We start from the raw sequence: 24482 nt of genomic DNA, 5'->3' as shown, positions 1-24482 counted from the left end.
AGCTGGTCCAATCCTGTTTTTATTTTAGATGTGAAGACATCACTCTTAATTAGGAAGCTCAGCAGCTGCACAAATAATTGCTAGGTTCATAAGTTCAAGGAGTTCAACTTCATGCAAAGGTAAGGGGCAGTCTCACTTCCTTGCATAGCTTCTCTCTCCCCTGGCACAAGTGCTCAGGAGAAAGGCTGCTGGGGAGCCACAGTGGGGACAATACTCATGGGAAAGCTGGGCTCCAGCTAGTTACAGAACTGGGTTGAATCCTAGGCTGGGGGAGTTTTCGGTTACCCCTTTTTTGGTAAGGTCCAGGGAAAGACCTTGCTGAATGCCTCTGTGTTTGAATTCTGTGAGTTACCTCATCCATATCCAATACTAACCCACTAACCACATGTGACCTTCACCTAAAAGTTAAGTGAGCAAACACACACTTGTTATTTCCTCCTAATCCAATAGCACACAGGTCACTAACACTGCATGTAGGGCCAACCCTTGGGCTCCGTATTCAAGCCAACTCCCATCCACTTCAGTTGGAGTAACAATCAGATGCAAACCTCACCATCTGGCAGCCAGGGTTACATTTTAGGCAAAAATGAGCCTCGGATTGACTTGTGCAAGGGAAATAATTGCCTTGCACCTGCTAGCCCTGTAGATCCATCCCTACCTTATTGTTCTGCATGTCTTTATTGGCACCGTTCTTCAGCAGCACCACGGCAGCTTCTACGTTATTCACAGCAGCTGCCCAGTGCAGTGCTGATTTGCCTGGGGAAGAAGGTGACATACAGCCTGCATTAGTCAGCAGTTAGAACCACAACAAATATTCCCTGCCCTCAGCACCTCATACAGCGGTGCACGTTTTAGCAGGCTGCCATACCTAGGTCATCCACTGCATTGACATCTGCGTGGCAATTGATCAGATCCTCCAGCATGCCCTCCACGGCCAAGCGAGCTGCCAGGATAAGCGGTGTGGTCCCATCATGCATGCGGGCATCCAAATCGGTCGCTCTGTTCCTAATCAGGATCTGCCCATAAAGAGACGAATGCATGGAAAACCCCCAACATTAAGAGAAAGACAGTGGATATTCCAGCGAGGTGTCCCCATAACAAAAACCACCAGCCCTCTTGCTGGGAACCGCTACAAAGAGATCAAGGTCTGGAAGGGGTTGTGAAGGATCAATTCCCCCTCTCTCTTGCCTAGCGTTGGTCCCTGCAGGCCAGGAGTGGCTCATATAAGCGGGGCAGGATTGGGGAGGCTCGCACAGTACCTGCTCTGTGACTAAAGAGGCGGCTTCAAGTCACCAAGGCTTACATCATTGTACCTTTCCACGGCACTAAATGCTGGGTCAAATGCTAAAATCCTTACTCAGCAAAATTCTCATTGACATCAATAATGACTTGGCTGATTAAGGCCAGGATGGAGACTTTGGGATATGATCAATTAACAGGGGCCACAAAACTGACTCCCAGTGGCCCTTTACTCTATAGGAATGGACCACAGTAGGAAAGGTTGCTAGCTAAGGTTGATGTACCTGGAAGACTCCTTGAGCATCAGCTGACACAGCTGCATGGAGGGGCGTCCTGCCCATGTTGTCCTGGATGTTTGCATCTGCACTGGCCTCCAGCAGGCGTTTGGCAGCATCGGAGCGAGAATACCTTGCGGCCAGGTGGAGTGCCGTCTCGCCGGTTCGGTCTGTCTGGTTGTGCAAGCTGGCACCCTGGTAAATGAAATCCGAGATGACAGCGGGAGCATCCTCCTCCTCTTCGCTGTTGCCAGTCTCCAGTCCTCCTCCACTGCACGAAGCGATCATGAGCGGGGTGAATCCGTCTGGAAAACACAGAGCGACCCCATGAACAGCGAGGGGCTCTTTGCCCTTCTGTAATGGGCGATACCAGGGAGACGTTCTGACTTGCAGGGGCTACTTGTTTTCCTGGCACATCAAGCTCTGGTTCCTATGTACTTCCTGACATCAGAAACTAACACCCTTCCTCTGATTTTGATCTGAAATTATTCCTCATTCAGTAGCTTCTCACCACTCACTGGCTTCCCTATGTTGTCTGCTGTCTTGGATTCAACTCTCCAAAGCATTTCAGGGCACGGTTTACATGGAAGACACTATGCGGAATACGGCTGCACTGTATTGCAGTTTAAAAGCTTTCCATATTTGGTTGTGGAACAGTCTCCCAAGGGAAGTGGATGAAGCTCTGATGCTTGGGATAGTTAGAACCTGACTAGACAAGAAAACACTTGTAAACATCCTATAGGGATCAATCCTGCACTGGCAGGGAGATGAATGGCATGATCTAATGGGTATCTTCCCCCAACTCTAACCTCTTTGATTCTCTGACTTCCCTCTCTGTGGTTAAATGAGGAGAGATTTATGGAAAACAAAATGCCACAAAGGCAAATCTCCTTAAATCATACAAAACAGTAGCAATGCAGCATGGAAGGACTTCTCGGCGGGGCACTTCTGCGTTAGGTTACACGAAGACTGACGTGTAAATGGCAGCACAGCAATAGGCACATTAGAAATGCGACTAGATAGATATTCTTGCACTGTTCAATTGCAGAAAGAGAAGGAGGGTTATAGATTAAATTATGCAAGCATCAGAGCAAAGGAATCTCCCTTACCAGGACCTCGAACGTTGACATCCATACAATCTGCATCAATTTCACCTTGCGGTGGGGTGGGTGCCATGGAAGAGATGCGCAGGTCGGCTGCATCTAGGTGCTGTTGAGTCCACTGCCTGTGATCTGTCTGATCGTCCGTGTCTGGCAGCATCGCCTGCTCCTCAAACTAAGAAAGGACAAAAGGAAGCTGAAAGTCAGACCTCAAGGAAAAGGCAAGAGAAGATATAAAAAAGCAGAGCTGAAATGAAAAGCTCTGTAAGACTCAAAGCTACATTTACATCACACACAGGTTGAAAAGGAGCCTTCAGAAGTTGTGATCAGCATGGTATGGAACCCTAAAAGCAAACCCTTGTGTTATGTCTCGTAGCACTGTTCACCTTACTAATGAAATAGCTCACTGCAAGCACAGTGTGCTAATGTTACTCTTAGCTTACCCTGAACTTCTTAGTGTCCAAGGTTTCTTCATCACCCCATTCATTCTGGTTGTCATCCATCAAGGTGCCATCAGAAGCATTTTTCAGGGGTCTTTAAAAAAAAAGAAACTCAAGTAATTGGTTCTTTTGCAAAAACTGAGAGGCAATGGATCACATGCTCTACATGCACAAAACTAAATGAAGAAATACCTGGCAATTTACAGAACATTAAAAATCCCCCCAAAGCTAGGGTATTGTTCCCCCCCTTGCAAAACCCTGAAAACTCTTCATAACCGTTTCCCCGGCTGTATCAGATCAAGCACTCAAGGAGAGAGCTCTAAAGGTTCCGGGAGAGCAGCACTGCCATCAGCAGCTGCATCCCACAGCATTTAACCGGTTAACAGTACGATTACTCACTTCAGTCCCACAGAGTCCTCCCCAAGTGGTTCTCGTCGCTTCTTCTTGCTTGACTCTGTCACTTTGAAGCCCTCTGGGAACCAGAGCTGCCCATGCTCCCTGCGCCGCTTTCGAGATACCACTACTCCCACTCCAATGAAAGCAAGCAAGACCAGTGCAGCCACCACCACATACATAGGATACAACTGGGAGTTCCTCTGGGGCTCAGCTGTTTCACCTGAAAAAGAGCGGGGCGCATGGAGACACAGACATTAAGCTGCATATCAAACTGGTGACGGAGCACAAATGAAGTGAAATTAGTTAATAGAGGTACCTATGGCTGATCTAAATCATCCCCCAAAATAAGGTCATTTTATACGCTATTAATCAGAATTGCAAACTATCAGCAAATTCTCCTCTGCACAAGCCAGCTGCATCAGGAGACAGCTTTACTTTTTTCTCCTTTAAGGAAAAGGATTAGCAAACTTCAAATCACTGCGCTCTCATTGAGCTGTTAAGACAAAAGGATTCAGGGGGATTTCGAAGATACAAACTCCAGCTCCTCACATGTCACTGATTGATTGGAGATGGGTGTTTTTTTCCCCCTTTTTTAGCTGTAATGATTTTGAAATAAACCCAAACTAAGCAAAATAAAAAAAAAAACAACACAGAATTAGTTTATTAATGTAGATTTAAAATCCACAAAGATTCAAGGTTATTAAAGCCGAACTGTCTCTGGATACAACATTCTGAGCTCGGCTGGCTGATAATTGGATCACGGATGTGGGCTGGAAAGTTTCAATCACCTCCAGTCTCAATCCCTTCAGCAGCTGCCAGCTAAACTTACTTTTAACGGCTTCTATTTTGTAGGGGATGTTCAGGTTACCAAGCGAGGCCAAGGCACCCAGGAAAGCCGCCACATCAGTTGCACTCTGAAAGCATTGCGAGGAGGACTGGATACACTGGCGGTTGTCGATCTCCAAGTATACGATGGATCTGTATGGAAGGAGAGCAAATGGAAATAGAGAACAATGATCAAACTGAAGGAGAGTCAAGACCTAGGTCTGTTCTCCCCATAACCCCACATCAGGGTAGATTAAGATGGTGGAAACAGACTTGTTTACTTATGCATGGCCCAAACCTGCAGACCTAAATTAGGCAAAGCCCCTGCTAATGTCAATTGGAGTTTTACCTGTGTAAGGACTGTAGGATTTAGCCCCAAGTCTATTTGTCAGCTGTTCAGTAACACAGAATGTCTTTCCTTAGCAACGACAGAAGTCACACAAACACAAGCAGGTAATAAATAACAATAGTACTTGGGGCCTGAATCGCTTTTCACACCAGTTTTACCCCATCATATTCGCCACTGATTTTAGTGGAGGGACTCCTGACTTCCACTGCTCTGAGTAGGAGAAAAACTGGGCCCTTTGTAGCTATTCAGCACAAGTGTCTCAAAGCACCTTACAACTTTGCAGTAATTAAGACTCCTAACAGACCTCCACAGTCAGGAAACCAAGGCTTAACTAAGTGACTACCTAAAATAACAAGAGCCAACCTAGTTCTGACTGCCAGTCCCACCCCCCGAGCGTGACTCCTAGCCAACACCTGGGACTCCATTAGCCATGTCGGTTGTAGCCACTGTTCCCTCTAAACTGTGCGCGTGCACACAGATCCTAAACCCCGTGCGTACGGTGAAACATCGCGTGCACAAAAATTTGCACCGAAGAAATTTTTTGCGCACACGGCCTGTCACAAATTAGAGGGAACACTGGCTGTAGCATTATTTTAAAAAATTTAATTCCAAACCATAAAGCAGCATTGACTTCCCCTTCCCAACTTCTCTTGCATAAGAAATTCAGTCCCAGTACATATTTAAAACCAACATCTTGGTAAAATTCTCCATCCTGCAGCATTTTCCTTAGAGCAGGTTATTAATATCAATAAAGCACAGTAACTGCTGTTCAGTGAAAGCCTTTTCTCTGCCCCCTCACCCTCTGATATCCATCTGATCCAGCTCTCGCCGCTGCCTTTCACCGACACGCGATGAGAGGGACGTCTTTATTGTGTTGAAGACGGCGCTGGGCATGTCTGACCAGTTCTCCGTTGACCTCTTGATGTGGTGCTTTTTCAGCTCCTCTTCATTGCCGTAGTATGGGAAGATCATGTACTCTCCCTTGGGGTTCTTCTTGAAGACCACATTGGTGTGAAGGACGCGGCTGAGCTCCCGGAGGAAGTTGAAGGAGTTGTTCTTCAGGTTCTCTGGGGTTATCAGGACCACCACTACCAAAGTGCCATCTGCAAGTTTCTCAGGCATGTTGTTGGCACAGTCCAGACCATCCCATTCACACTCAGCGTTGTTACACCCCTGGTCGCAGTGACCATCTGAAAAGTGATCTTTACAGTATTGGTCATACAGAGGACTAGGGAGAAGGAAAAGAAAGGGGAAAGGATTAATTACACCAACAGCCACTCTTATTATCCATCTATTAGTATACTAGTAGGAGTTTCAAGGACTTCTCTCCTGTAACAACAGCACTGCTCACCCTGACACATCCTAAATTGCTGTATAAAGAGGGGAATCACTTTATGCAACACTGAAAAGCAACCACTTCTGGGGTGAAACATGGCAGCTATTAAACTATAGGTAGCAATTTAGGACAGAATGTGAAGACAATTACTTTGACTCAGGGAAGCTGAGAGAGGCAGAATACAATTACTCAAAACAGAGTTTGTCCAGGAACCGGAGATCAAATCCGTACAATTGCAAAAGAATTCTCAGTAAAAGCCAGCAAGTATTTAGCGGATCTTCTGAAAGTTGGTGCCATCAGCAACACACCGGCAGGATGGCTTCAGTATCGGCCCACATGCTCAGGATCCAACTGATCGCCATAGTTGGGGTTGGGAGGGAATTTTCCCCCAGGTCAGATTGGCAGAGACCCTGGGGGGTTTTCGCCTTCCCCTGCAGCATGGGGCATGGATTACTTGCAGGTTTAAACTAGTGTAAATGGTGCATTCTCTGTAACTTGAAGTCTTTAAATCATGATTTGAGGACTTCAGTAACTCAGCCGAGATTAGGGGTCCATTACAGGAGCGGGTGGTAAGGTTCTGTGGCCTGCAATGTGCAGGAGGTCAGACTAGATGATCATGACGGTCCCTTCTGACCTTAAAGTCTGTGAGTACCACCCATTGTAACATGAGCACCACTTCCTACAGAATCCTGGAGATTTCTTGCTGATCTCCCACTAAGCACTAACAGTGCCAAACTCAACAAGGCACTGCTACCTATTGAGAAGAGTTCACCAAAGTGGTGAATTTCTATACAGGATGCTCCATCAGCAGAGATGCCCGAAAGGGAGCCAACAGGGGTGTAACATAATGGGATAAGTAAGTCAAAGAAGGGCCAAACCCAGGAAGTTGCTGATCACCTACAACTCCTAGTGAAGTCAGTGGACGTTGAGGTTGCTCAGGATTTGGCCCCACCTGATATAAAATAGCATCTGGAGAACCAATACAACCAACCAAAGTTCCTCTGATAATCAGCAGAAAAGACCCTGGCTTTGAAGGGACAGCAATGGGGAGGAGGTTGCTTACTTGCATTGCCCTTCCACCTTCTGGCAGTCAAAGCCATCGTACAGACACCCAGCGTTGTTGCACTGCGAATCGCACTTCCCGTCGTTGAAGTACTTCCAGCACTGCAGCGACTGGGAGCAGTTCTTCCAGGGGTCGTTGAAGTTGAGGGAACAGTCCCCTCCATCCCAGCCGCAGGCATGGTTGTTGCACTTCCCATCGCAGATCTTGTTGCCAGCGAAACCCGCGCAAACGGGTATCTCACATTTCTCTTCAATTTTGGGTGGGGTGATGTCCTGGCCAACGCCTCCCCGGAAATCGAAATCCAGGATGTGGCAGTATAGGCCATTGAAATTTGCAGGGCAGTTGCACTGGTAATATGGGGGAGCGTCACTGAAGTATTCACAGGTGCCCCCGTTGTAACATGGGTTTGAATTGCAAGGGCTGCTGACGGGGTGCTGGCAGTCTGGCCCCGTGAAGGCAGGATCACACATGCACTTGGAGCTCTTGTGGATGGAGATGCAGGTGCCGCCGTTCAGGCAGTGCAGGTTCCCACAGGTGCGCGAGTCGTTTTCACAAGTGGCGCCGACAAAACCCTGGGGAGACAAGAGCCAGGGAGGCAGAGTTAGTGTCTCTGATGTTGCAGCCATCAGCCTTGTGAAGCACGGATCAGGAGGAACCAACTGATAGGGAGACAGTGAAAGCAGAAGAGCAGTGACCTAGCCAGGCTGGTTTTGTGCCCAGTTCTGTGTTAGACACTCAGTTCTCTCATCATCATTATGGCCAGCCTGGCCACAGCTCTGGAACAATAACTGTAATGTCCTTTAGTAAATTACAGTCTAAGGGAGCTTGGTGCTTAAATCCCATTGAAAGCAATTGGGAATCAGGCACCTAACTATTATCAAAAATAGTAAATCAGAAGTAGAGCCTTAACATTTACCTTGAAATTAAACATGGGGAAAAAATCTAGACGCTCCTCTACCATGTGATCATCCACCTCCAACCAAAGCAGGTCTCTTCCCCATAGAATATTTTCTAGCGCTCCATCCAGTCCAGCTTTAAATGACCCATATATCAGAGCTTCCACCATCTCCACTGGGAGCCTCTTCCACAGTCCTAGCAGATCACACTGCTAGGCATTGTTCTCTTGATACTCAGCCAAAACCTCTTTCTGCTCGACATCCCCCTCTTGCTCCTCATTAGGATAATAGATGGCATTCTCCCACTTTGCTCACCTGCCCCAATTCCTCTCTCTCTGCCATGGTCACGGCCTGCACATGCTCACATCTGGCTACCACAGTCCCCTTGCTTTAATCACTCCCTGCAGCCCCCTAACTATTTGGGGCCGGACTGTAAGCAGTTACTGTCACATGTGGAGTCCCATGAACTGCAGTGGGATTTGTGAATAAGGGGCTCACAACCTGGCCCCTCTGGTCTGAGTTCCCACCAACGTCCGGATTTGGAGGGTCCGCGTGATGTACTAGGACTCAGATTTTCAGGCCACCTGGGACCATTAGATCCCCTAGCTTGCCCTCCTAGGAGCATGGGGCAGAAATGTTGGGTGAAATCTGGAAGGAGTTAGATACATACCGGGGGGCATTTACAGATGAAGCCCCGGCCAGTGTTGCTAGCAACTGCACATGTTCCACCGTTCCTGCAGGGTTTGCCCTTACAGCCATCCACCACGGTATCACAGCGACGGCCTGTGGGGAAGGGGGCGGGGAGGAGAAAGGAGGCACCCATGAGTGTGACGTGTTACCAGCAGCCTCAGGGTCCTTCACGGGCTGGATGGGAAAGGCTCGCTCACCTGCATACCCCTGCCTGCACTCGCACTTGTAATCGTTGACGCGCTGCACGCAGTTCTGGGTCCCCCGCGCATCACAGGGGTTGGACAGACATTCATTGACGTCCCCCTCGCAGCGCTCCCCCACGAAGCCAGGTGGGCAGATGCAGCTGTAGCCGCCCACTCGGTCTGTGCATTTGCCGTTGTTAAAGCACTTGGGCCCCAGAGTGATGGGATCAAAGAAAGGGCTGCAATCATCAACGTTGATTTCACAGTGCACCCCTGGGGACAGATGGGGCAGGGGGAACAGCCCATGTTTAGTCTGAATTTTTTTTTGTTTTGCCCTAGCTCTGGTCATGGACCAGGATCCCATTGTGCTGGGTGCTGAACAAACCCAGAACCAAAAGACAAGGGGCTTACAAGCTAAGTATAGGACAAGAGACGGAGACAGACAGATTGATGGGGGAGTGCAAGGAAACCATGAGGCAATATTGGTCAGCATGGCAGGCACTGGTCTCTGCTGATCATCTAAGACACTAACAGGGCAGCTAGATGGCGTCTCCCTCTGCAGCATGAGTAACTGCTTGCCAACCTCCCCTCCAGCCATTTTAGTGGAAGTTGAGGACACCTGGTCTCTGGCAGGAGGTGACCAGTAGCGTTACAAGACCACTTGAGCTCCTTGATGGCTGGGCTAACAAGCTAATGTAATCCAATATTCCTGCAGCTGCTTCCACCATTAAGACCAGCGTGCATACATAGGAGCTAATGAGCACATACCAAGGATTTCTGCACTCAGAAAAGTATTCCCCGTTAATTTACCTTGAGTCCCTCTGGGGCAAGAGCATTTGTAGGTATTGATGAGATCGATGCAGGTTCCTCCATTCTGGCATGGGTGAGACAGGCACTCATTGATCTCCTCTGAGCAGTTAACTCCGTGATAGCCAGCAACACACTGCAAGGGAAGAACAAGGGGAACCATTAGTTACATTCACTCTGGTAATGAACCTGTTCAGTTCTAATCTCGGGTTCCTATGCTGTTCCCATCACTGAGGTATCCAAGTGCCTAATCTCTTCCTTCAGCAGTCATGTGGGGGCTATTCTAGCCCTGATTAAAGGCCAGGATGTCCAAAGCATGGGCTAAACACTGCTTCCCCTCTCTCCCCAGCAATACCTGTGCCTCACTATTGCAAATGCAATCTACTGCATTTTATGCAACCCGGAGGCAGCCCAGTTGCCAATGAGGCAGTGTGGTTTGGAAGACGTTTGGACAGCTTTGTTTATAGAAAGAAGGAAAATAATTAGCACTTAAAAAGCACCTGCCACCTGTGGATCTCAAAGCACGCTACCAACACAAATGGATTATGCACAGGCAATGCCATTAATCCCACTTCACAGATGGAGAAGAGTGAGGCACAGAGAAGCGAAGTGTCTTGTCCAAAGCTGTAGAGTCAGGAGTAGAACCCAAGAGTCCCGTCTCCCAGCCCTTTGCTCTAACTGCTAAGCCCCACATGCTCCCCCTGAGTGCTGCTGACCGCGGGTAGGCTGGCAGCCAGCCAGCGTACCTCACAGGAGTAGCCTCCCAGGTAGTCCGTGCACGTAGCTCCATTCTGGCAGGGGTTCGGGGAGCACTCGTCCACCTGCTCCTCACAGTAGCTGCCGGTGTAGCCGGCCTGGCAGCGGCAGAAGTGCGTGTTGCCTGTATCCACGCAGAGGCCGGAGTTCCTGCACAGGTGCGCCACGTCGACACCTGGGAGAGCACAAGGCCGGGGAGCAGACAGTGAAGCACACTACAAGGCCAGCGATGCATGGGCACATTTGTGCACAATGGGCCTGTAAAGGGGAGGCTGCTCTTTGAGAAAAGCACCCCCATAGGGCACGGTTAGAAGTGCCAGGTCTTGGCCCATGCTCTGGCTTCTTTGTGTCTCTCCGGTGATCTCTGGCCAGGACAGCAGCCACTGGGAGTTGTTCTGAGTCAATGTAAATCACAGCAGCCCTGAGGTTGCTTTAACTTGTGCCAGGGCCTGAACTAGCCTCCAGCAGCAACTAGGAAACAGAGAAGTGCAATGGAGGCGTACAGCCACCTTTGTCCCCGTTTCCTGGGCCCAGGACCGAACAGAGCTTGGCTATTCCTTGGAAATCTGACCCTAAATCTCCATGAATTCACCAGGCCCCAGGGCGCTATTGCAGCACTGAGAGCAGACGTTACCTTGCTGCTTCGCAGCCACATCACAGGATACGCTGGGGACGTCACAATACAGGCCCGTCCACCCGCTGTTGCACTCGCAGCGGTACAGGTTGTTGGTCTGCCAGCACTTGCCTCCGTTTTTGCAGGGAGAGGAGTCACACCAGCGCACCAGATTCTGGAGAGAGAAGAAGGAAGTTCATACTTCGCTTGAATGGAAAGGATTGTGCAGGACATAGCAAGTAGGGGAGAAATGAGACCTCTGGATCTGGGGTGCTGAGCTGCAGTGAACCTGGGGCAGATCCTCCATCAGTGTAAAGTGGCAATCCTTCCATGGTGCTATGTGAGGATCTGGCCTCATGTGATTAATGGGCTGATTGTTCTTTACCTGACAGTTGAGGCCGGTGTAGCCCTGCGGACAGGTGCACTTGTAGGTCCCATAGCTGTCCTGGCAGGTGCCCCCATTCAAGCACGGCTTGGAGTCGCATTCGTTGATGTCATGCTCACAGTAGCTGCCTGTGAAGCCCGGTGGGCACACGCAGGTGAAGGTATTGATGCCGTCCACGCAGGTTCCCCCATTAAAACAGGAGCTGGAAGGTGGGAAAACAAACATTGCTTCCCAGTAAACAATAGTGACTATTGTAATGGCGTTCTCCATCCATGGATCTCAAAGCCCTTGTACCAACATTAACTGATTCAGTCTCAAAACCCCTCTGGGAAGGAGATAAACACACAGATGGGGAACTGAGGCTTAGAAAACTTGTGTGTCTTGCCCATAGTCAGACATCAGTATAGTGGTAGAACTAGAAACAGAACCCAGGAGTCCAGACTGCTAGTCCTCTGGTTCAACCACTAAACGGCACAGCCCATGGGTTGTACCTCTCACAAGCTAGCACCTAACACAAGGAGAGTTCATGGGAATTTTAAGAATCTATGCTCTTGCAATGTAAATCTACCATTTTAATGACTGGAGCAAAAACCACATGGTTTGGGCCCAAACTTCATTTCCTGACTTTGTGTAAGGTATCTGCATGGCCTTATTCACTGTTATATCTGAGCCGGTCATGCCCTTGAACATAGTAACCCTCACAGCCCTTCTGGGAGGCAGGGATATACTAGGATCCCCAGAGAGCTGAAACCCAGAGACACTAAGCAACTTGCCTGAGGTTGCAGGGAGTCTGTGAGCGAGCAGAGATTGACCGCAAGTCTCCAGAGTCCCTGTCCAGTGCCTTAACACAACTCCAGAAGAAGCATGTGGGAGTTTTGGCTGGGAAAGGGCTGCATATAATAAAGCCCTCAGACACCGACTCATTGGCTTCAGTGGGAGTACAGCAAGGACCTCCAGGGCCTGATCCAGCTCCACAGAAATCAATGAGAGCTTTTTTATTGAAGCCAATGGGAGCTGAACTAATCCCTTCCTTCACACTTTGGCAAGATTAGTTTAAACAGACCAGGCTCCTCAAGCGAATCCAGAGCGGAGATGAGATTCCCCTGGGGAGACAGGATATGTGCCTGCCCCAACATAGCATCCTCATGAGGGCCACCTGCAATGCCATTGGCCAATGGAGTGAGCCCCTTGGGGCTGCTGGGACACTTGGCATTACAGCGACTCCCAGGCCCACCATCACCCCCTGGTAGCAACCCAGGTGTTCAGCATCCCAAGCAGCGCCCAACCCCGGCCAGTTACCTTTCTGTGCAGTCAGGTGTGTTGTTCTCACAGTGGATCCCACTGAAGCCAGAGGGGCAGGTGCACGTGTAGCTGTTGACACAATCCGTGCAGTTGGCCCCATTCTTGCAGGGGTTGCTGGCGCACTCGTTGATGTCCTCCTCGCATTTGGGCCCCCGGAAGCCTGCCAGGCAGTCGCAGAAGAAGGCGTCGATGCTGTCAGAGCAGGAGCCACCATTATGGCAGGGATCTGAAAGAAGAGGCAGTCACGTAGCATTAAGATACAGCAGTTCACAGCCCCGAACACAGCAGTGAAGCCGGGCAGCTTTCATGCAGCATTAGCCCATAATGCTGCCACCTGTGAGCAGCCAGATCTTGCTGAGAAAACGGGGCAGTTCAGCCACGAAAAGAACCCAGCCCAAACTGAAGCTATCTCCAGTTCTGGAGCTCAGCCGGCAGATTCGCTCACAGGAGTATCGAAGCAGCTGAGCAAGGCAGCCCTGGCCCGATCCTGGACAAGGCAGGAAGTGGCACTGAACGCACAAAGAGCCTGATTCTCCATTCCCTGCTCCTTGTGTTGTCATTTGTGCCAGGGCAGGGTAGGTGTGAAACGTTGCCATTTCTGATTCACACCCATCCTGCCCTGCTCTAAATGATGACACTGGGTACAGCGCCATGGAGAATCCAGTCCAAAAGTTCTGATTCCCTTTTGGACAACGGCCTGGGTACCTTTAAAAACCACACAAGGTGCAACAGGTGGCATTAAAAGGGGAACATTGTTTCCCACCCTAAGCAAAGGGGAATCCCCAATGCCCCTGCGGGGGGAACTGTTGCAATTGCAGGCTTTATTAACAGCAGATCCTGTGAACGGCGAGCCAGGAAAACACTGCATCTCATTGGAATTTTTGGAATCTGCGTCATCGTTACAGGTTGTAACGACTGGTTGCCCTCATCCTTTCGCTGCACCATGTACTGCTCTCCCTGAAATTCAAGCTCCTTTAAGGAGTTCAGAATACAGAACACGATTTTAGCACCAGCTCGGAGAGTAGATGCTCGGCCCAGCTCTTACTTGGCTTGCAGTCGTCGATGTCGGTGTCGCAGTTGCGGCCGGTGTAACCTGCTTTGCAGTTGCAGCGGTAGCTCCCATCTGTGTTCTGGCACGTGGCGCCATTTCGACAGGGGCTTTTCACACATTCGTTGATGTCAATCTCACATGTTTGACCTACAAGAGAAAGGGAGGGAAAGCTTTAGCACTTTAACATGCTGGTAGAAGTCCTGCGATCACGGTTTCCTGTAGCACCAGCACAGATCACCCCTATCACTATTCCCACTGGGAAGGAGGCGGCTGAGGCACACAGACAGGGAGCGAGTTGACCACGGTCACACAGTGAGTCAGTTGCAGAGCCAAGGATCGACCCCAGAAGTCTTGGTTCTCATGTCCTTAATTTAACAACAAGGCCACTCTCCCACCTTTGTTCTGATATTCTCCGAGCCACATGGGAAAGGGAAGGCACAAAACAAGAGGAGGGTTCAGCATAACCTGGCTGCCCAGGAGAGAGGAGAGTGCTGAACTCGGAAGAGGACGGCTCAGCGCACGCATCAGAGATCCCCTCCATACCTTGCCAGCCAGAGGGGCAGACGCAGGAGAAGCTCTCGTAGTCCTCCGACTCTCTGCACTCGCCGCCATTCTTACACGGACTGGCCGCACACGGAGCTAGCACATCCTCGCACGTAGCCCCTGTGGACAGAGCGAGAGGGACACGCGGCTGAAGCCTTGATGGCAGGCTGCTGTCCCAAGTCAACAAAAGGTGGCAGGGCCTGTGACATGCTCGCTGCATCCAGCCCGCTGCCCAAGAAGTCTTGGGCTAGTTCCAGGCCTTGACAAGACAAAGGAGCTCGTGCTTCCTCTGTCACCCACCAGGGTCATTTCAGAATTCCCACCAATTTCACGGAGACCGACACGCCTATGTAGAGCTGCACTCCCCACTCATGACCTGCCTCTTGGAGGCCTTCCAGGAGAGCTCCTTACTGGGAAGGACGGGGATGTCCCATCTGCTGTGGGGGCTTTGAATGGTTTTACTTGGTCCCAGTTCCCAGTCCGGAGACAGCCTGGGCACCCACCTTTCAGATTGAAACTATGGAGACAATCCAAAACCGAGTCTTTATTTGACAGGAAAGTGCAGTTTTGGAAGGAGGGCTTTCAAATGCCCCTGAATGGTCCTTTCCTGTTTACACACTAGCCAAGGGCTAAATTCCCTCCAAAATGTTATCTTCCTTGTCAGCCGTTATCTTCTAAGTTGGCCTTTGCTATTTTCCAGAGCCTTCCACTCTCCTCCTCCCCCCATTGGTTTCCATGGCTACTGGCGAAGACAGGAAACTAGTCATGGCTTCCTACAATTGTGCACATGTTGCCATTTTGTGCAAGAGGAAGCAGGAAACTGGCAAACAGGAATCAGGTCAGCAGAAATTCCTCCCCCTACGGAATCCACAGCCGGTTATGCACCCCGACCTGCTGCGTATTTTTCCAAAAGGAGCGTCAGTGGGTAAACAGAGTTGTTCCCAAAACAGACCCTGAACGGGGGACAGGGCTGAAAGCAGAGGAGACACGACATGCTGTCCTTAATAACCCAGCACCAGACGAGGAGGAGTATGGGAGCCCAGCGCCCACAAACCACATCTTCACTTCTGTATTCATCGGAAAGGGGCAGGGACGAAGCACAAGTTCAAAATCCTGCCCTGCTGCTTCCGAAAGCTCCTTGGAGTTTCCTTCTCTAAGGTTTGGCTGTGCCAAAACACTACCCGGGTCGCCCCATAGCGTCCTGTACGCAGTCCCAGATCCTCAGCTCATGTAAGTTGGCAAAGCTCCAAGGAAGTCAGCGTTGCCTCTTCGGCTTACGCTGGCTGAGGATATGGCTCATGGCGTGTGCACAACAGGGAGGGAGACGGGTATTTTATGAATTATGGGCTAAACCTTGCTCCCACTGAAGCCAATAGCAAAACTCTCCTGCGGAGGTACTGGTGTGGTACTGCCTGAGAAGGGAGGGTGCTGTGCTGCTCAGTGAATCTCTTTTCAGGGCTGATCTCTCTTGAGGAAAGGATGCAGGACCCGAAAGCCCATGCAGCAGTTCTGCTGCAGTTTAACTTTCAGTACAGGCTGCTCTCTTACCTGTATACGGCAGGAGACAGTTGCATTTGTAGCCGGCTACATCATCTATGCAGGTTCCCTGATTCAGGCAAGGGTTGGAAGCACATTCATTGATATTGGTCTGGCAGTTGGGCCCTGAGTTAGAAGAACCAAACACACATCAGCAAACTCGGTGCAGACCATGATGGTGGTTTCCTCTGGCTCAAGAGGAATGGTATGATGGGAAAGCCAGAGAGAAGGACAGGAGGACGGGATGAATAAGGCAATGATGCACACAGAACCCACTGGTTACCTCTAGAGGCCGGTCCAGATAAGAGGTTAAGAGTTTACTACTGTTACCAACTAGAGGAGTATCTCCTTTAGCTGAAGTTGTGGCAGTCAGCCCTTTTAGTGCAGAAGGTTCCAGGTTCAAAGCCCAGTGCTGACCCATCCATTGTTGCCTTTCCCATAGATGCCCAGTTTGTGTTCCATGACAATAAATTCACCCAGAACTATCCACAGCAGCAAAGCTCCCACCACTCAGCTATAAGAAAGTAGCAACAGTCCTTACCGCTGAATCCCTCCCGGCAGGTACAGATGTATCCGCTGGTCATATCCTTGCAGGTGCCCCCATTCATGCAAGGATTCGATTCACACTCGTTGTTGTTGATGTCGCAGTTTGTCCCGCTCCAGCCTGGGTCACAATCACACCTGTAGCTTTTGTCAGAAAGAAAAATATAAAGCAGAGAGTCCAGTTGTACTCACCCCCCCCAACCCCTTCAATCAACCCTTATTTTGTAACCGTCAGAACTTATTTGAAGCACAAGCTCCCAGCCACACTGAAGCAGAGAAAAGAGCTCGCAGCTAGTCCTGGATGACTGAGCAGTTGGAGAACCGGCGCTTTAGAGGCTCCTTGATAGGACTGCAGGATTGCACAATTGTAAAAGACCCGCATTAAGTCAAATACTAGATCTCGTTTTGGGGGGGGGGGGGTGAGGGAACGACACACTACAGCTCTTCACACCTGGAATCTCCAGTTCAAATCTGGGTTTCTACAAGTCCCCAAACCACCATGGCAATTCAGGATGCTAGGCAGTCTTTGCTCAGTGGAAGCCAGGGGCTACACCTAGAGCTAGCCATGTACACCAGCAACAGGGCACATTGACAGAGCTGTATGTGGGAGCCTCTCTGGAATAGCAGGAGGGCTGCGGAGCAAGATTTGGGTGTTGTGGCAAAGCTGTGCTGGGGCCCAAAATTGAAATAGCGAAGAGTGCTGCTGGAATTTGGAAGGTGCATTAACAGAGCTGCGTGGACAGATACATGCTGTTGGCTTCCTGAAAACCTACCCATTGAGTCCATCATTGCATTTCCCATGGATGCAGGGGTTGCTGTTACACTCATTCACTTCCAGCACACACATGGGATCGTGGTATCCCTCGGGGCAGATGCACGTGAAGCCATTGATGCCGTCCTTACAGGTTCCGCCATTGTGGCACGGGTTGCCGGCACACTCGTCGATGTTGATGTTGCACATTCTCCCTAGGAGGGGGAAGAGCCAAAAAGCGTCACCTCCGTGAAGTATGCGAGGTATCCTGGGAACTCTCACCTGTCTCATCAGGGGAGTAATAATAAAAGGGGTCTCAGGGCAGGTAGGCAAGGCTCCCACTGAGTGCAACGGACACCCAGCCTGCATAAAGGCCGGTAGGATGGAGTCTCCAAGCAGTGCTGGTTCTAAAGGTACATGCACATAATCACCAGCATGACTCCTCTTTGGTGGAAGGTGACTTAGCAGTCGCTGGCTTGCCTCTCTTCTTAATTAAATACAGTTGTAGGGAGCGAGGCCATCCCTGACGTTACTTTGGTTGCAGGAGGAAACAATGAAGGGGAGCAATCTCAGCCTGTAACCCTACCTGCTGGCAGCTTGGCAAAGAAAGGCCCTATTCAAAGCCCCTGGCAGCAGGCATAGGGCAGAGAGGCTCTGCAAGGCTACCGCCCCCACTGCGGGTGAGCAAGGAGCCAGCCGGGGTCTGTGCGTATCAAAGGACGTACACATTTTCCAGCGGCAATCAAACAAACCAGTTAGACGAGGCAGCAACCTGATACCCATGGGATTTGACGGTGCGGGAGCCTAATCACCAGCTTTCGACTCTTTCTATTATTGGACTCAGCTAAGTCACCCACCCGAGCCGGCAGGAGCCCCAGCCTCCCTTAGGGAGAGCGAATAGCTTGTTTCATAGACCAGCAGATGCTGCGGCAAGGAGGCAGGGACAGGGTCTACACTAGTGTCCAAGGCAGGCTTCAGATGCAGCTAGGGCCTGGGCTAGGCTAAGCATGGAGCCCCTAAGACAGGCTGATGGAGACTGATCACCTTGGAAATTGTAGCCTTCGCTGCCAGAGACTTTGGGACCCAACTGGAGACCAGCTGATGGGGCCGGCTCTCTTCCAAAGGACCAGATTTTTCTGAGGGCGGGTGCTCAGGGAGAGTCTCGAATTGGGGCCTTAGGAACGGAGGCATCCAGGATCTCCAGCCACTTCCGAAATCGTGGCCCACATCTCTCTCCTGCTGCAGAATGCATAGCAGCAGGGCAGCTGCCTCACTCTGCGCAGTGAGGTTAAATCATTGTAAACTCTCTAAATAAATGGGTCTTCTGATGTGCACTCATCTCCTGCCCAATGTAGAGATGGCAGCTCTCTGGGGCAGAGACTTTTTTATTATATGGGTGTACAACGCCTAGCGCAATGGGGCCTTAATCCCTGATTATGGCTCTAGGTCCTTCCATAATAGAAAGAATAATCCATCATTTCATAACCTCTTCTGCCATTACCTCCTCTTTGCACCCAGCCTCAGAGTCAGGGGAGGGACTCTGCAGGCCCCAGAGTCCCAGCCACTGGCCTCTGGCTCTGCATTCAAAGTTTGTGGGTGGGATTTAGGATATTCAGACATCTAAATACCCGACTGAGCTTGCAAATCAGAGGGCTTGATTAACCTGGGTGGGAAAATCTCACCCTACGATCATAGCGAGCTCCCCACTCCATCCTGTCCCCGGCCCTTTCTCCAGTGGCCAGCAACAACTCTCACCTGTGTATCCTGGCTCGCAGGTACATTCATAGCCATTGATCTTGTCTAGGCACTTGCCATAGTCACACGGGTTGCTAGCACAGTCGTCCAGATTGATTTCACAGTTAGGCCCTTAAAGAGGAAAATGTTACGAGAAGTTTACAGGCCTCAGGCCTCACTGACAAGACCAAATATAGTCAGAAGAGACTGATAATGGGGGTGGGGAACTGAGGCACTCTTCCCCCCTGAAAAAAGTCCTCCTTTGAAAACTCTTTCCACATCCCCAGGTGCGGAGGTGGTTCTAAAATAGACAGTCAAGCCCAGAGAACTTGCCCTCTTCATAGGAAACCCACAGGCCTTTCCCATAATCAGCCAGGCACTGGGAGACAAAGCAAGAGCGTAAATTAGCTCCACATCCCCTGGTTTTGTTTCCATGACCCAAATGTTCACACTCACCTCAACTGATCACATCCCCCCCCACCACTCATGGACAGATAACTGGAGTCCTGCCAGAGCCCGGACTGCCCTGTTCACTGCTAAAACAGAGTCCCAGACGGGTGACTCCTCCTTACCTGTGGTGCCTTTGAGGCAAAGGCAGTTGTAGGCGTTGTTCCTGTCCTGGCAGGTCCCTCCATTTTTGCATGGGTGGCTCTGGCACTCGTTGATGTTGATGTCACAGAGGTGGCCCGTGTAGCCAGGCTGGCAGAGACAGGTGAAGGCAGCGATGCCGTCTCTGCAGGTCCCGTAGTGGCACGGGTCAGGGTCACATTCGTTTTTGTCGACTTCGCAGTGAGCACCCGCAAATCCTGGCACGGGGAAGAAGCCAACAGTCAAGCCAGAGCGGGAGCCTCGCGTCAGGCACTTGCCTCTCCTAATGCAGGGCCTGGTCCTGAGAGGCGTAAAGCATGTGCCACTCCCTACCAAGAGCTGCAATGCTCAGAATCCCTTCAGAGCAGACCCATCGTGCCCATGGCTCCTCTCCCCAAGCAGCTAGGGGAAAGGGGAGGGAACAGAGAGAGAATCTAAGTCCTAAGTAGTACCCATTTTTCCTTCAGCCATCCACAGACAACCTCACAGCCATTCCACTTCCACCCGAACACGCCTAGATAGCGCGCTGTCCTGTGCCCACTGACATAGCCTCTGGAGATACCACAGCCGAGTCAGACTACACACTGGCCCATCCCTTCCCCCCCCACCCCCAGGGTCAAATGGGCTGGGACCAAGGTATTCCCCACAGCCATCAGGTAAAGCATTGCCACAATGCCACAGAGCCAGCCTGTATGGCTCACGTGTGCCTACAGTCGCCGGCTTCATGGGAGAGCCCCGGTCCCAACCCTGCCTGATCTGTCACGCCAGCCACTCTGTAGGGAACATTTGTCCAATCTAAAGAACCTGGAAATAGAGCCAGGCCGAAGGGAGAGTGGGTGAATTGCAGGCTGCAGAGATTCACAACCTGCTTCGGAGGTAGCCCCCTTACGTCAGAATGGGTTTACAAATAGTTAGATTGTGGGAGGTGGCACCATTGTATCCAGCCTCTGGGTGACTGGACAGTGGGCGTGAGTTGCTCTTGAATGCAGTCACAGTGTTTTTATCTACCTAGGCACTTGTCTGATCCCAGCGTTTCTATCTTGTCAAGCCCCTGTCACTGCAGTATCTGCACACCTCACAAACATCACTGCATGTAGCCTCTCTAGGCAGCAGGGCCGTGCTATTATTCCCATTGTGCAGAAGGGAAATTGAGGCACAGAGCAGTCATGTTGGGAGTCTGTGGCAGAGCAGGGACTTGAACTTGTGTCTCCTGACTCCCGGGCTAATGCTGTAACCACTAGGCAATTGTTCCTTCCCCCTTTCCATTTGAGGGCAGTTTCTTGGCCTCTTCTAGCATAAGGACCCAGGTCCCCAATGCCATGCTTCACACTCCCTTAGCTTTCAGTGGGAGTGGAAGCCTCCCTTGGGGAACTGGGCCCCAAGATGCCAAGCTGCACGGAGAGCCTGCCTATCTCTATCAGCCTTGCAACTGCTACCCCCTCCCCCTAATTAATAACCGTCCTCCCCTGCCAAGCTCCCCCAGCGCAGCGAGAGCACAAGCCCGGAGGAGTCAATGGGGCTTTGCTTGAGAACGTGGCCAGAGCACACAGAACAAAAGCGTCTCCCCCGCACTCAAACGAAAGGGCCTTTCAGAGCCAGGAGCGCTGGGCTTTGTCCCGGTGATACACAATGATCATCATTAAGCTGGCTCCGCGCAGGAGCCGGTGCCTCACTCGCTTGCCGGCCCCTCCGTGCATTTGTCATGGAATCCGAGGGGGGAAGGGGCGCGCGCACCCATAGATGATAACGCTCTCGCCATTATCCGGCCCTACTCCGCTCCCAGAACTGGGGGGCGGGGGCGTGGAGGACAAAGTGCAGCTTTGACTATCCTCCATGAAACCCACATAGCAGCTTTTCATCAGGGCTTGGCATTAGCAATACACTAATTAGAGGCCATTCAGCTGGAAGATTTCTGGCGGGAGCTGCTCCACAAAAGAGCCACTGTTTGCCACTGCAGCTCATGTCATCGTCTGGGCCAGTCATGCCTTAGGTTTCACTCATCGAACCCACAGAGCCTTGCACCTTGTTTGGACGATAGAGGCTGCTTTATTTCCCTCCTTCTCTGTCTTGCTAGCGTTTGCCGTGGAGGCGGGGAGTAGAGACGGGGAAGAGGACAGGCCCCAAACAACAAGTCCCAGGCAGGTGGGATTATATGTAGGGTTCATTATTGGTATAATGGCAGTTCCAACAGACCCTGACCGAGAGCAGGGCCCCGTTGTGCTGGGCGCTGCACGGACACACAGCGAGATCCAGTCCCTGCACTGACCGAGAGCAGGGCCCCGTTGTGCTGGGCGCTGCACGGACACACAGCGAGAGACAGTCCCTGCACTGACCGAGAGCAGGGCCCCGTTGTGCCAGGGGTTTCACAGACACACAGTGAGAGACAGTCCCTTCCCTGAAGCTCCTACAGTCTAAACACAGCACTAAATCAGTTCTGATATCCATCAACTCCAGGAATCTGGCCCATTATTTCTAGATGCTGCCTTTCTATAGCACCTTTTGCCCAAGCAGCTCAAAACCCTTGACAAGCTTCCAGAACTCGATCCTGCTGCCGTGGCATTCAAGCACATAACTCCCCACCAGAAGCAGGATCGGTCCCTGATTAACGCTTCAGCATTAAATATTCTTACCATTTTACAGAGGCAGAAACTAACGCAAAGGGTGACTTATCCAGGATCTCTCAGCAAATCCATGGCACAGGCAGGAAGGGGACCCAGGAGTCCCAGTTCCCAGCCTCCCCCTGTTCTAGCTGCCAGACAACACTCCCGCGCCCCATTGTGACTGGTCAGCTAAAGGTCTCCCCACCTTCTGTGCACTGGCAGGTGTAGGTGTTGGGGCCGTCTACGCACTTAGCCCCGTTCTTGCACGGCGTGCTGGCGCACTCGTCGATGTCGTATTGACACAGGTGCCCGTTAAAGCCTGGAGGAGAATAGAGAGAGAACGCTGGTTTTGCGCTGCCCCGGGAAGGCCAGCGCTGGGACGAGCACTGGCTGCTTGGGAGCATTTCGGGGGCCGTCTCAAAACCTACCGGCTTCCGAAAGAATGGGACGAATGGGGCTGCGGGTGTTGAGAGGTTTGCACTGGGCAGGAGGTGGCGGGTAGAGAAGGGGAATAAAGAACCCGTGGCTTCACCCCAACAGCCCAGACGCAACCTGGATTAACTTGTTCCCCACCCACTGCCTCTCTACCCTCGCCCCTTAACCAGGGTGCTTACTCCCAGCAAGTCTGGGACAATGGCTCCTAACACCAGCAAGGGGGGAGGGGGCAGAAGGCGAGCAGCCCTTGGGCTCGGCCATGGCAAACAGACGGGCAGCTCCAGCTAGCAGATTCCACCAGTGGTTTGCCCCCTCTACCGCCCCAGCTCATCTGAGTATTTCCCAGCCCCACACATGAGGCTGGGGGAACCCTCGCTCCCTTGCAGGAGAGGACATTTTCCAGACTGGGCTGGGGTTTCCATGGTGATGGCTGGATGGGGGGCTGTGACCCAGTATTGAGCACATCGTATTTACATCTCTAGAGGAGCGAAGGCTCTGAACTTCAAAACCTCCTTTCACAGATTAACCGTCTCCCCATTCTCTGCTCTACCCCCTGACTTTGACACCTTATTCAAACCCGCCAGCGCGGCCCCTCTGCCCAGCCGCCCCTCCTCCCCACACTGGGGCCTTTTCAAGTGCAAAGTTGGGCTTTTTAATCCTCGCTCCTCTCCCCTGCTGGCTGGGCAGGCCCTGCTCGGCTCTCCTGTTGAATGCCAGTGGGCTGCGCTGCATCTTCCCACCCACAAGGCCCTGATCCCGAGAAGAGCTGTGCTCTGGCTGAAGTGTCTGGGATTTGTGGGCGCTCAGCTCCATTCAGGATTCGGCTCCACAGAAGGAAAGGGCTGGGGCTGCCGTGAAGAGAACCTCTGTGCCCCTTCTTTCACCTGGCCAATTGGGCCTCACACCAGAAAAGGGCCAGATGCTGCTCTGGGATAAATCAGTTGCGCTCCATAGATTGCAATGGAGAGATGCTGATTTACACCAGTTCTTCTGTGGAGACTCAGGCCTTTGTGACTGTCACTGCACTGCACACCGTTGCACTTTGAGGCATGTGCCCCCATCTCTGGAGCTAAAGAAGAATCTCTTGACAATACAGGGCCTATGACACACAGGAGGGCAGCTCTTAGTTCAGCCAACAGAGGGCAGTGGGACATATACACCAGTCACCGGTTTACAGAGCTCGCTACCTTGCGGAGCTCACTGAAATCATCTGCCAGAATCTCTCCAGCATAGGCCTTTGGGGATTCTTGGGTGGGAGAGAGGATCCCAGACCAGCTCTCCCCACACACTTACTGGGTCTAGGGGGGGAAATCGCACTGGCGCTCCTTCCTCCCTTCCCGGAACGCGCCTGGTGCTCACATTTAAGTTTCCAGACTCATATCCAGGCTGCCAAAGCTAGGAGGCTTCAAACGAAAGGAGCGTTATTTCCCTGAGCTCCAGGGATCTGCCCCACTCTGCTGGGTTGAAATCCATCGGCCCAGCGTTGCCTCTGGGTGGTGGATTAATTCCAACTTTGTTTCCACTACAAAGGCTTATGCTGAAGGCAGAGCTATCGATCGCCCCGTACCTGTGGGGCACTCGCAGTGAAACTCGTTGATCTTATCGATGCAGTTCCCGTTGTGCAGGCAGGGGCTGCTCGCACACTCGTCCGTGTTGATTTCACAGTAAACGCCCTCGTAACCTGTGAGTCAGAGATCCAAAGTGCCTCTCAGAGTTTGCAGCAAAAGACCCACATGTGGAGCATTGCAGGCCTGCTCCGAGGGACGCCAGGCATGGATGGAGCCTGCCGTGTTTGGGGAGCATGGGACAGTGGCCTGCAATGCTCCAGAGCAAAAGCCAACCTGCGGCTGATGGGGGTCAGCAGGAAGCATTCTCTATGGGCAAGGTGTTCCATAAATCTCCACCATGGGGTACTTGCACCTTCCCCTCAAGCAGCTGGGGCTGGTCACTGTCGGAGACAGGATATGGACCCCAGCCTGGTAAGTCCTATGTCTGTAAGAGGCATTGTATAAAAAGGGCCCGATCTTGCATTCTCTGTGCACCCAAC

The 24482-nt window shown here is 51.5% G+C and overlaps 1 protein-coding gene across 1 annotated transcript in view; it reads right to left on the bottom strand.

Annotated features, from left to right (window-relative positions):
* NOTCH1 (notch receptor 1) overlaps positions 1–24482 on the bottom strand; it is a 38698-nt gene that overhangs the window by 3286 nt on the left and 10930 nt on the right. The window contains exons 8-32 of the mRNA XM_077836256.1: positions 24003–24116; positions 22206–22319; positions 19385–19618; positions 18834–18944; positions 17101–17293; positions 16326–16471; positions 15797–15910; positions 14249–14368; positions 13700–13852; positions 12652–12880; positions 11353–11554; positions 10989–11142; positions 10345–10529; positions 9602–9734; positions 8807–9064; positions 8590–8702; positions 7024–7595; positions 5424–5852; positions 4280–4428; positions 3454–3670; positions 3058–3148; positions 2624–2789; positions 1524–1819; positions 869–1016; positions 659–756 (exon numbers count right to left, since the gene is read on the bottom strand). Coding sequence (XP_077692382.1) covers positions 659–756; positions 869–1016; positions 1524–1819; positions 2624–2789; positions 3058–3148; positions 3454–3670; positions 4280–4428; positions 5424–5852; positions 7024–7595; positions 8590–8702; positions 8807–9064; positions 9602–9734; positions 10345–10529; positions 10989–11142; positions 11353–11554; positions 12652–12880; positions 13700–13852; positions 14249–14368; positions 15797–15910; positions 16326–16471; positions 17101–17293; positions 18834–18944; positions 19385–19618; positions 22206–22319; positions 24003–24116 — 4739 coding nt within the window. The remainder of the gene's footprint in view (positions 1–658; positions 757–868; positions 1017–1523; positions 1820–2623; positions 2790–3057; positions 3149–3453; positions 3671–4279; positions 4429–5423; positions 5853–7023; positions 7596–8589; positions 8703–8806; positions 9065–9601; positions 9735–10344; positions 10530–10988; positions 11143–11352; positions 11555–12651; positions 12881–13699; positions 13853–14248; positions 14369–15796; positions 15911–16325; positions 16472–17100; positions 17294–18833; positions 18945–19384; positions 19619–22205; positions 22320–24002; positions 24117–24482) is intronic.

Source organism: Eretmochelys imbricata, chromosome 16, assembly GCF_965152235.1.
Source record: "Eretmochelys imbricata isolate rEreImb1 chromosome 16, rEreImb1.hap1, whole genome shotgun sequence".
Taxonomy (NCBI): domain Eukaryota; kingdom Metazoa; phylum Chordata; order Testudines; family Cheloniidae; genus Eretmochelys; species Eretmochelys imbricata.
Note: the sequence above shows the minus strand (reverse complement) of the source record. Positions and strands in the feature narration are given on the sequence as shown.